Genomic DNA, 11,703 nt, shown 5'->3' with positions numbered 1-11,703 from the left:
GCTACATTGCACTTGACCAAACCCTACAAGGTATCCTACACCCTCCTCACCATTGATTTTAGATCACTTCTTGTTCCCTTGTCCCTGGGTTTGTTAACACCCATTTCCTTTCCCCCACCTCCCCCTCTCCCATGTTCCCCTGGAACCATCAGTCTAGTTGTTTTCTCCTCAGGATTGTTTATCCCACTAGAGTATTTTTTGTACCCTAAAATAGAACTGAAGGAAGAGAGTTAGTGAAAGTAATAAACATCTAGGTGAATATTACTCTAGCAGAGGGGCGACATAGCCAGTACAATGGTCTTAAGACAGACATGTGCTTGGCAAAACCCAGAACAACCAGGATGTTTAAAGAAGCTGGGTCAGAGCTATGGGAAGGAGATCCTTTCAACCAGAAAGGACAAGAGCTATACTATTGACAGTTAATGACATAGGCTCCTGCCTCCAGGATGCATATTTCATATTTCATGCATATTTTACTTTGTCTTCTCAAGCCGCTCTTGGAAGTTTTCTTCTTAGTCCTTTGACGTCATCATCTTTTTCATTTGCCTTAGCTACTCAAAGATGGAGAGCAAGTTTCAGAGTCTCTTCTGACATCCACGCTAACCTTGTATTTCTTTCCAGTCTTATTAATGAATGATGTTCTTGATGTCTTTCTACAGCTCCTGAGGTCTTCTGCAATTAGTGTTCAATGTACCAAATCTGTTCTTGAGACAGTCTCAAAAGTCAGGTCACATTTGGTCTCTCGTGGACTTAGTTTCATTTTCTCCAGCTTTACCTGAATGTAACTATAATTATATGATTATAAGAAAGGAATTAGAAAGGAATTAGAATTTGTCCTAAGTTCACTGAGGAAGCTCTGAAAGTTTTCTAGATCTAGCAATCATAAATTATAGTTATATTTGCAAACTTCTTTCTGCTATGTGGGGATGAACCGAAAAAGACCGTGGAAACAGGGGGGATGGTTAACAGCTAATGTGAGAGGTGATTATGTTCAGAAGGAAGGAAGTGAAAAATAATGGTATCTAGGGAAAGGTTTGAGATATAACTGACTTAACAAACTGTTGGAATGAATATTGAGTATTCAAGGCTCTTTGCTTCTTGGCTTGATTAACTGGAGTAACCAGTTTAACTGAGATGGGGAAGCCTGAGGCAGAAGTGGCCTAGAGAGTGCTTTAGGAGTTATGTGGAAAGAGTAAAAAAATCTGTTGGATTCTTTAATAGAGATGACGACAGGTGGAGTGACCAGCTTGGAGCTCAGAGAAGAGATCAGTGAGGGTCTACTGCCAGAAACAATACAGGTAAGAAAGGGGGAGCAGTCGAGATCACCCGGAGAATAGGTTTGCTAGAAAATAATTTCACAGACCCAGTCCTGGGTTCACTAACATTTAGCAGTCAGGCAACCTATGCGGATTTAGTAAAAAAGAGTGAGAGCGAGAAAGACAAATCAAGCAAGAGAAAAATCAGCTAGAGTGGTTTCTGCTAGTCACGTGAAGCAAGGGATCATTACCTCGGTCACTTGTTAGCAGATAAGGTCAGGGAAGTGATCATTGGATTTTACCTGTGCCCAGGTCAAAGACAGCTTTGCGAAGCATGGAGTTAGTTAAACAGTGGGAGCAAAAGTCTTTTGGGAGTGGGTTCAAGAGCAGATTTGAAGGGAGAAAACAGACTACAATTGTGCATGTACCTTTTGAAATGCTTTTCTCCGAAAATAGATTAGAATGAAGGGATGGTAATAGTCAGAGGACCCAGTCATCTTGGTGTAAATAACAATATTGAGAAAACCACAAACACCTCATTCAACCCAATGCACTCATTTCCCTTCTGTGAAAAACTCCATTTAATTAAAGGGGAATGGTGGAAAGAGGATGCATGGCAAAAGATGAAACTCATCCCACGAAGAAGACAGTAACACTGACAGCTCGTGAGTGGCACGTGCTGTACCCAAGGGGCACAGGGTGCCAGGATCCTGTACTAAGGAGACCTGGATTCAGACTAGAAGCTCAGGGAAGACCTAAGTGACTTCTGAGTTGGGCTCGAGGCGAGTGAACTTGATCTGTTTACCAGTGAAGCAATAGCAGTCCGGTTAAAAATTAAACCGTTGAGCCAATAAAAGACTCCCATTTGTTAACACTGGGTCTAAAGAGTTGGGGTAATCATTGACTCCCGGAAATTAAAAAGTTGTAAAAACCGAAGAGACATTTATTTGAAAGGAATTGAGGACCCTGCACTCCTCTCTCAGGTTAGCCTTCACCTTTCCCCTCACTGTTCTGCTTCTGAGATGTGGGAATGGCTGTCTTTTCCCTTTGAGAGCAGCTGAATTGGATCCTTTGGAATTATGGAGATGGGGAAGAGCATGCTCTTTGGAAATAATTAGGGGAAATGAACAGAGGTTATTGCCTTTTCCGAAAGGAAACAAGAGCTCTACTCGGTGGGAATTAAATGCTTCCAAAAGGATCGCTTCAGAGCGAGAGCCTGAATAACCAGGAGGATCTGCAGGCAAACTGACCGTGGAGAGTGTGCTTGTGAGCAGGAACATGACCTAAGTATGGGAAATAGACTGGCCAATCTGCCATTTACGATTCATATGTTGCGCTTGCTTTTATGGGATCTTTAAAAAATACACTGATTGAATCTATGCTGAGGCAAAACGTTATCAAATAAATGCTGGATATTGTGGAAGAAAGTTTTATCAGGGGTAAATTATTTAATGAATCAAAACAAAGCAGACCCTTCCAAAAGAATTTTGGAAACAGCAAAACGAAACCAATTTCAGATACAGGTAGCTGATGAGATAAAGACTTCGGGGTTTAGGAGTTGCTAATGAGAACCTAGAGGTGCTTCTCATAAGTGAAGAGGTTTGGTGGGTAGTATAGAAGGGACAGCTGAGCTATTAATAGTTCCGCACAAATCCGTAAGTAAAGGTCACATTGTACAGTGAATTAGAGGCCCAGGATCAACATTCATCCAAAGAGAACAGGCAGAATGATTCTAGCCAAGAGATATTGACAAAAGAATACCTGGCCCCATTTTTTTCCCCCTTTTCCTTTCCTGGGTTTTCCTCATTTATCTAGCTTCCAAATCACTAGATAAAGTCAATTACTTCCACTATTTCTACTTATGGTCTCTGTCCCAACCTACAGATTCACAAACACAGGCCTACTTGGCAGCCTTCCCGCCTGGCTTTAGCTAGCATATCTCACCCAGTACGTCCAATATACGACTCTTGCTTTCCCTCTAGAAATCCAATCCTTTCCCTGTTAATGTCTCCCATTTCCTTAGAAGGCAACGTTATTCACTTATTTAATCATACATCTAGGCATGTTCTATGAAACACCCCCGTTCACTACACACACACACACACACACACACACACACACACACACACACACCTCGTTTTCACATTTTCTGAACTTTGTCTCCAAAGCAGATCTGGAGCCTGCTTTTTCCTGTCATGATCAGCCTAGCCCAGCCACACTTCACTCTCGCACATCACTGTTGCTGATCGTCTTGAAGTCAATTCCATTCAGCAGTCTCCTGGCTCCCATGTTATCCCTTAGAAGTTAGGGACCACACTCCTGAGTTACACGGTCCCAAGTGGGGTGGTCTCTGCAAACCGAGCAATATGTTTTATTGTTGCAATTCTTACCCTGCACTTGACACACAGCACTGCTCTTCGCCTGGGGAACCGTGTGGCCTACGGTTGTGCCTGGAGTGCTCTTCTCCCAGACGGCTTCTTTCACTGAGTCACGTCTCAGCGCAAGTAGAACCCACCTTACAGAGTCTGACTCGGCAGTGTGGTTAGATGAGACCGAAGCTGTGATCCCTCTCTCACAATGCTACTTATTTTGTAGCTGTGTCTGTGACTCCTGAGGTTTTTGTTTGTTTGTTTGTTTTACAGTACATGCCATGTTTACTTATTTCTTTCTTACTGTTCCTCTCCTGAAAGTTACACCTCATCGTCTTTTTATGTTTCCTGATGTCCTGCTGTCCTTTCTGTGCCCACTGCCTGAAGTCCAAGGTTACCTGCAGCACAATCATTGTTGCTGGAGACCAAAGGACTGGTGAGCACTTCGGCAATAATAAGCATTGCAAGTACAGGGGAATTCATGGAGAACTAGCTTATTCAGTCCTTGACAGAAGAGAAAAAATGAAGGTAGCAGTCACTTCCATTCACAGAATCCACAAGTATTGGCCAAATCAACGAGGAAAGCAGTGAGCTCTCAGGCCAGTGGTTCTCAACCTTCCTGATGCCGCCACCCTTTCATCCAGTTCCTTATGTTGTGGTGACCCCCAACCATAAAATTATTTTCGTTGCTACTTCATAATGGCATTTGCTACTGTTATGAATCAGGAGACCCCTGTAAAAGGGTCGTTCGACCCCCAAAGGGGTCGCGACCCACAGGTTGAGAACTGCCATCTTAGGCATTGGTGCCCTAGAAGAGCCTGTGTAGGTAAAACAGTTGAGGTAAACTTTTCATCTGAACACTGTTAGCTTTAGTTCTCGTGACTCATTCACTTCTCATATTCTGTCAAATGTCCTAGGGTGTGGACAGGAAAGATAAGCCATATATGTATTGCTATATTATAAATAAGCATAAACTTGTATCATATGTACTCGTGTACACAATGCTCAGTTTCTTTGTTTTCTTATTTCTCCCCTGAGCTACCAGACCACATTATTTCTCCATTGAGCACCAGTCTGGATTGTAATTCAGCGTTCCGTTCATATCTGCATGCCATGGTTGACTAGAGGTCTCCACGGTGTAAGAGGGGTGCCTTTGAATGATGTAAATGAAGCAGCTGGTCTGTTAATTGGACATTTACCCACTTTAGTAGGTCCATACGCAGGCCTTATACAATGGGTCCACTCAGACTGAAAAATAAGGATCGATTATATGTTTGCTTCTATGATAATAGAAGCCATACTCCACAGTAAAACGCCTTCCCGGTATTTTCAGTTTCTAATTAATCTCATATTTAATAGCTCCAGCTTAATGAAATATAAAAAACTCCAAACTTTATCTCAAACCAAACCTTCTCACCTCATCCAGTGTATGCTTGCCAGGGGGAGGGCCTTTGGTTAGGCTTCTTGTTCCCTGCCCCTGTCTCACCTTAACCCTCTTTGTTAAAGGAGGTTTCTGATCCCTGTGGGGCTGGTGACAAGGAACGAGAGGAGAGATGAGAACACCTTTTGTCTAGGACGCTTGTCATGTGGCATGCCTGCGTTTGCACTGGGCCAGTGTCCGATGCTGACTTCCAACCCCTCTAAAAGGGACCCCACTGGGAACACCCACCACTTGCTCCCATTTCATAGGAGGTTCAAGTCCTCTCACCCAGTCCTAAATGATGCCCTAAACTATGGGTCATCCTGCAGTCCATTCCTCTTCTGAACTATCCTTTTAGACAGTCCTCTCAGGCAGCACTCTATTTATTTATTTATTTGTTTGTTTGTTTATTTAGTCATCTATCTATCTAGCTATCTAGCTATTTATCAGTCTTAAGAATAAAATATGTATTATATTAATCATAGGTATAAAATTCCAACTGAACATCAAGCTTCCTCAATGAACAATACAGAAACCCACAGATGTACATCCTATTTTAACACCCATGATAGTGGGAGCATTTTCTAAGGCTGTAAAACGGCCCCGCCAAGTGCTCCATCTGTGCCTGCTTCTCAGTGCACCTGCTGATCTTTGTTCTTGAGCCTTTGAACCTGCCTCTCTTTGAAGTACCACAACCTCTGAGTGTAGTGCGGGCCATTTTCCTGCCCTGAAAACTCAGTCTAATGGTTACGGCCTCCTTACAGATTCAGCGGTCAGTGTCATTTACCAGCATCCTTCATACCCCGATACACATCCCTCTCACAGACATACCAGTCAACTCCAACAGCCAAGCTCTCTCAGTGGCCCTCTTTGCAGACAGCTCCAACTGTGTGAATTGAAATGGAGAGAAGAGTTTGCACACCTCTCTTTTGTTTTGTTCGTTTGGAAGCAAATGAGAGGATGGTAGAGCAGAGCACTAATCAATCTAAGGAAATTCTCTCAGCCTATTTCTTCCCGAACAGGGCCAATACTTTTTCCTCTCAGTCCTATGTTGTAGATTCTCTTAGTACTTTGGAATGGGAGTAAAACTACATTTTTTCTCAAATATTATGCATTTGGTCAAATCGGAGAGAGAGGTTTATTTTGGCATCCAGTTACCTCTGCATATATACACTTACACACGCGTACACAGACATGCATACACACACATGTACACACACGTGTACACATACAAGTGCACATGTGTACACATACATGCATAATTTCTGAAGGTGTCTGTCAGGGTCAGGGATGCCCACTTTCCCCATATTTTCATCATAGTTTTTGTGATTGTTAATTTTTTGTTTTAAACTCATCTTGTAATCACTGCAGTATTCGTTACTGCACATTTAAATATTAAAGTGAAACTGTCTTTTGGCAAGCCTACCTTTTCTATTCTCATTGTTGTCAGATTAATGCATCTTTTTATTGTCCTTTGTGCACTCACAAACATATATGGGCACAAAAATACATAATACTTTATTAGGTCAGGTAGGTTTCACTTCTTTTCTTGTAATTTTTTTTACAGCTCACTTTTTAAAACCTCATCTGACCTTTCAATCTTCACACTTTTTAAAAATAAAATGTTTGACATATATTAACATACAATACCACTCAATGGCTCAGTCATATTAAAAAGAGTTGTGCAATCATCACCACAATCAATTTTAGGACATTCTCTTATTTCCTGTATGTATTGTTATTAGCTGCCCATTCCCCCTCCAATCTCCTCTGGCACCTGCCCTCCCCTCAAGAAACCACTAGTCCAGCTACTGTCTCTATAATTGACCTACCCTGGATTCCATATAGAAAAACATACAGACAAAAGCCCCCAAACCCTCAGCAGCAATAACGAAATTAAACAGAGACAAATTTCAACCAAAAAGTAAGCAGAAAATATTAAAAACGAACAAAATTAAAATAGGTCAAAAGGGAGATCAAATGAAAAGGTGTGAGATTTGAATCAATCTAACTCACCTAAAATAATTTACTCTCCACGACTTTATAAAAAACGAGTTCACTGTCATCAAGTCCATGCGGACTCCTAGGTGACCCTAGAGGATGGAGTAGACCTGTGGATTTCCAGGATGATAACTCTACAGGATTAGCAAACTGGTCTTTCTTCCACAGATCAGCTGGGGCTTTCAAACTGCTAGCTTTGTGGTGAGAAGCCTAACATGCAACCTCTCTGCATCCGGAGCTTCTTCATTTCTCTATAGACAGATGCAATGTATATTTTTTTGCTGTTGCATATTATTTCAACAAAGATATGCATCTTCCTTTATTGATTCACATATTATGAGTCATTAATTCCTATTTTACTTTATTCTTGCATAAGTGTTGCTCCAGTGCATATGACACTAATAAAATAACTTTTAGCATAAGCCAGATCCCTCATATAGAGACATTGAGACTAAGGCTTAGGGTTATTGTGACCTTCCAGAGTTTGCCTAATAGGTTAGTGAAAGAGCTACGATGACTAAGCCAGCCTCCTGAAGTCCAAGAATATTTCCCATTCATTCTTCAGAAAGGAATCAGGACCGTGTCATGTGAGATATCAAATCCTGTATTTCTTACTTTTGCGTTGTTTTATTTTGGTAGATAAATGACCGTTCCTGGGAAGAGAGAACTGGAATGCCTGCTGTCGCAGAAGCCAATGTCACAGAAGAAACCATCTTCAATGAGGGCAATTTACACCTGGCTCAAGCACAAACCTCCAGAAAAGGTAACATTATGCACAGGGCTTGGCCCTGGATCACATTAACATCGATGTCCCTCTGGCCTCCCCCATATAATATTCTGCTGCCAGTACTGAGCCAACAATTCGATCATTATAAAGCGCGCATACTGAGATTTTATTTATCACACGAAACCTTGAAGACATACAGGGCAGGAAGGCATTACGTTTATGGTGTTAGTGAAGACTATTGAATATACCACAGACGGCAAGAAGGACAAACAGCTAGAATACTCCTTTTAAAAATCATTGTATTGGGAGCGCTTACAGATATTACAACCCGTAATTCAATTAGATCAAGCATCATTGTACAATGACTGCCACCGTCATTATCTTTCTTAAATTCTTTGATATCAGCTCCCTTTTATCCACTCCCTCCCCCACCCTACCCACCAGGGACTACTATTCTTATATTATAAATAGCTATTATTATAAATATTTTTGCCATATCTTACACTGTCCACTGTATCCATTCCCCTACAATTATGTTATTTGTTCTTCTCTAGTGGGGTTATACAGTCATCTTTGTTATCAGTTCTCCCTTCCCTCCTTCCACCACTCTCTTCTCATACCCTCAGGGAATTGTTGCTCCCATTACTGTTTCTGCCAAGTTTATCTATTTGGGATTTCATGCAAGAACAACCTTCATTATACAAATGAATATTCACAGGTCCAACAAACTTAATGAGGTAAAACTGGGACCATACTAGTAAGGGGAGGAAATATTAAAGAACAAGAAGATAGCTATGTGTTTCATCGGTGCTACACTGCACCCCAGATATATCTTTCCTCTCTTATGGCCTTCGGTGAGGGACTGTCTAATTATCTTTTAGGTTGGTTTTGGGTCTCCACTTTATCTACACTTTTTCATGTCTACACTTTTTATATTTTATTGCTTGTTATTGAACTTCTGATACTTTGCCCGTTGACACCTCATGATCACACAGGGTTGTGTGCTTCTTCCATGTGGGCTTTGTTACTTTCCTGCTAGATGGCCGCTTGTTTAACTACAGGTCTTTAAGATCCAGGCGCTATATCTTTTGATATCTGGGCACCATCAGCTTTCTTCACCACATTTACTTATGCACCTATTTTGTCTTTAGCAATCGTGTCAGGAAGGTTGAGTATCATACATTGCTGAATTATTAGAACAAACCGTTCTTATACTGAGGTATGATTTAAGTAGAAACCCAAAGTCCATCTGCTTCCATATATATAATATGGAAGTGTCAACTAATGACACTTCCATATTATATGAGGTATCAACTAATACACTTATCTTTATATATATTTTTCTATATTTATAACAATATATATGATTATTAATTTCTAGTTCTGTCCTCTTTTTTATCATTCTTTTTGTTATTCTTATTCTTTATTATTCTTTCCTCCTGCCCCACTACTGTGTTTACGTATTGTTCACCTCTCAAGTATTCCTCTCAGATACAGTTCAATCGATCAAACACAATCCAGAATGTTACACCCTTCTCCCCATTGATTTTATATACCTTACTATTCCCCTGTCCCTGTCGTTATTGGCTTCTCACTCCCCTCCCCCACCTCTTCTTCTCTCATGTCCTTTCCATCTCTCCCACTACCTTCAGTCCAGTTGCTGTCTCCTTGGGATTGCTTACCTGCCTGTCTTATATATATAGACACTAAAAGAAAAAAGAAAAGAGAGAGAGAGAGCATGCAAGTGGTTCCCAGTCTAGCTGTTGTCCTTAGCCAGAGTTGATGAATGTCCCTCTGTTAAATAGCGAGCAAACCCTGTTGTAATCCATCAGTCCAGTCCCCCTTTCCTTCAGGGATCTCTTTCCCAAGACCCACTTACCTAAGAGCACACAGACCCTTTTAGTCCTTAGGGTTCATGTCTAAGGGGTGCGCCTTCTACAAGACCCATTGTTCCTGCTGTCAAGGATGGAGCGGTCTAGTGCCCCACCCCGCAACCCCATTACACCGTTTAGACTTTCTGTGTGGCCCCCTTGTGAATCTCTTCCAACCAGTTCAGATGAAGTTCCAAGTGCTAACATCACCCCCGTCTCCCACCCCCACCCTACTGCTCCAGTCTCCAGTCAGAAGTCTGCAATGGAGTTTTCTCAGGGACTTGGTGGCTCCCATTACTGGACTGTTGCGTCCCTTTCTTGGTTTGCCCCCATGAGGGCGGGTGAGGCCAGCTGCACTTCCTGAACTGCATCTTCAGTGCTGTCCTCTGTAGTGCTGTCATCTAGGAAGGGGATGTCCTGTTTTGTGCTAAGGCTGACTCTGCAGTCTTTCCCATGATCGAGCATGGTGCACTAGAATGAGATCTATTCTCTCTCTCATTTTCCTGTAGAGATATAAACAATATCCTCCTTTTGGGTGGATTAGTGGCCTTTTGCCCCATTGCTTTATGTCTTCTTCCCCCACCCTTCTGTGGGCCATTAAGGCGTGTGTGTGTGTGTGTGTGTGTGTGTGTGTGTGTGTGTGTGTGAAAGAGAGAGAGAGAGAGAGGTCGGGGAGAGAGAGAGAGAGAGAGAGAGAGAGAGAGAGAGAGAGAGAGAGAAGAGAAGAGAAGAGAAGAGAAGAGAAGAGAAGAGAAGAAATGAGAGATGAGAGAGAGAGAGAGAGAGAGAGAGAGAGAGAGAGAGATCTTTCCGCACAGGTGAAATTGATAATATTACTCTCCTATACTTATTAACAGGAACCAGTCCCTGAATAGGAGAAAGATGGGGCTTTCTACTCCTGTAAACAGTTACAGTCTTGGAAACTCACAGGGGGCAGTTACGCTTTGGCCCTATAGGGTCCCTATGTGTCATCATTGAGTCAATGACAGTGAACTTGCTTCCCTGAACAAGGATATCATTCTTGGTAAAATAGAAGGTCAGGGATCAAGAGGAAGATGCTCAATGAGAAAGACTGACCCAATGGCTGCAACAATGGACTAAACCATAGCAATCATTGTGGGGATGGCACCCAAACCAGACTGTGTTTCATTCTGTTGTACATAGGCTTCGAGAAGTGGGAGCCCACTTGACAATGCCAACAAGAACCACAGCATGTTATTAATGGCTGGAGAAAAATAATCAGAGCGTGTAAGAAATAGAAAGATGTAAACCAGCCTTAGCTTTTCTAATTCTAAGTTGAGGGGCACATCCCATACATTTTTTTTCTTTCTTAGATATAGACCTGCCTCAAAAGCAACTAGCTTCTTCTTTACTCTATGTCATACAAGTCACTTTTTCTTCCCTCCTCTCATCTCTATCACAAATTAGTGCTTTTCTTCAATATGTAACCAGGAAAACCGTGGAACATTCATTTCACTGTAAACTTACTGTAGCCTGAAAGTGTACGAGTCATCCATTGTCTTATAAGGTAATTTACTGTTAAAGTAACATGCTAATTAAAATGCTCTGCTTTTGTAAGACTCAGTATTTTAGATGCTATGTCTGCTAGAAAATGATTGTGTCTTTAGGTGGCTTCAGTGCTTGGCCATCCTAGTCTCTTCCACACAAAAGAAATAAACAGACACGCATGCTGACACTCATCCTACAATTAGCCATTGTTTGACCCGGAATAAATACTATTTCATTAGTCAGTTTCCTCATCTATTACAAAAAAGGTTTTCTTCTTATATTGCTAAGATTTCATCCTTTCCCAAATAGGACCTAAAAGTCTATTGAACTATATTACTCCTCAAATCATCCCATCCTAAATCTCACCCTCTCTCTCTCTCAAAATAAGTAATATGGAAAATATCTATGTATGACATTTTGCTGTGTACAGTATAGTATACTGCATGAGAGTATGGATTACCCTATGCAATGAGCTTAGGGTACTGCAGGCAGCCCTTTGTACCATGGTACATGAGGTTGCTGTGAATCAGAGGCTGCCTTCAATAGCGAA

The 11,703-nt window shown here is 41.6% G+C and overlaps 1 protein-coding gene across 1 annotated transcript in view; it reads left to right on the top strand.

Moving 5' to 3' along the window:
• The first annotated feature begins 1,223 nt into the window (after positions 1-1,223).
• The window catches only part of LOC142442125 (putative small intestine urate exporter), a 41,543-nt gene continuing 31,063 nt past the window's right edge, over positions 1,224-11,703 (top strand). The window contains exons 1-2 of the mRNA XM_075543498.1: positions 1,224-1,298; positions 7,686-7,809. Of these exons, the coding sequence (XP_075399613.1) occupies positions 1,224-1,298; positions 7,686-7,809 (199 nt within the window). The remainder of the gene's footprint in view (positions 1,299-7,685; positions 7,810-11,703) is intronic.

Source organism: Tenrec ecaudatus, chromosome 1, assembly GCF_050624435.1.
Source record: "Tenrec ecaudatus isolate mTenEca1 chromosome 1, mTenEca1.hap1, whole genome shotgun sequence".
Taxonomy (NCBI): Eukaryota; Metazoa; Chordata; class Mammalia; order Afrosoricida; family Tenrecidae; genus Tenrec; species Tenrec ecaudatus.
Note: the sequence above shows the minus strand (reverse complement) of the source record. Positions and strands in the feature narration are given on the sequence as shown.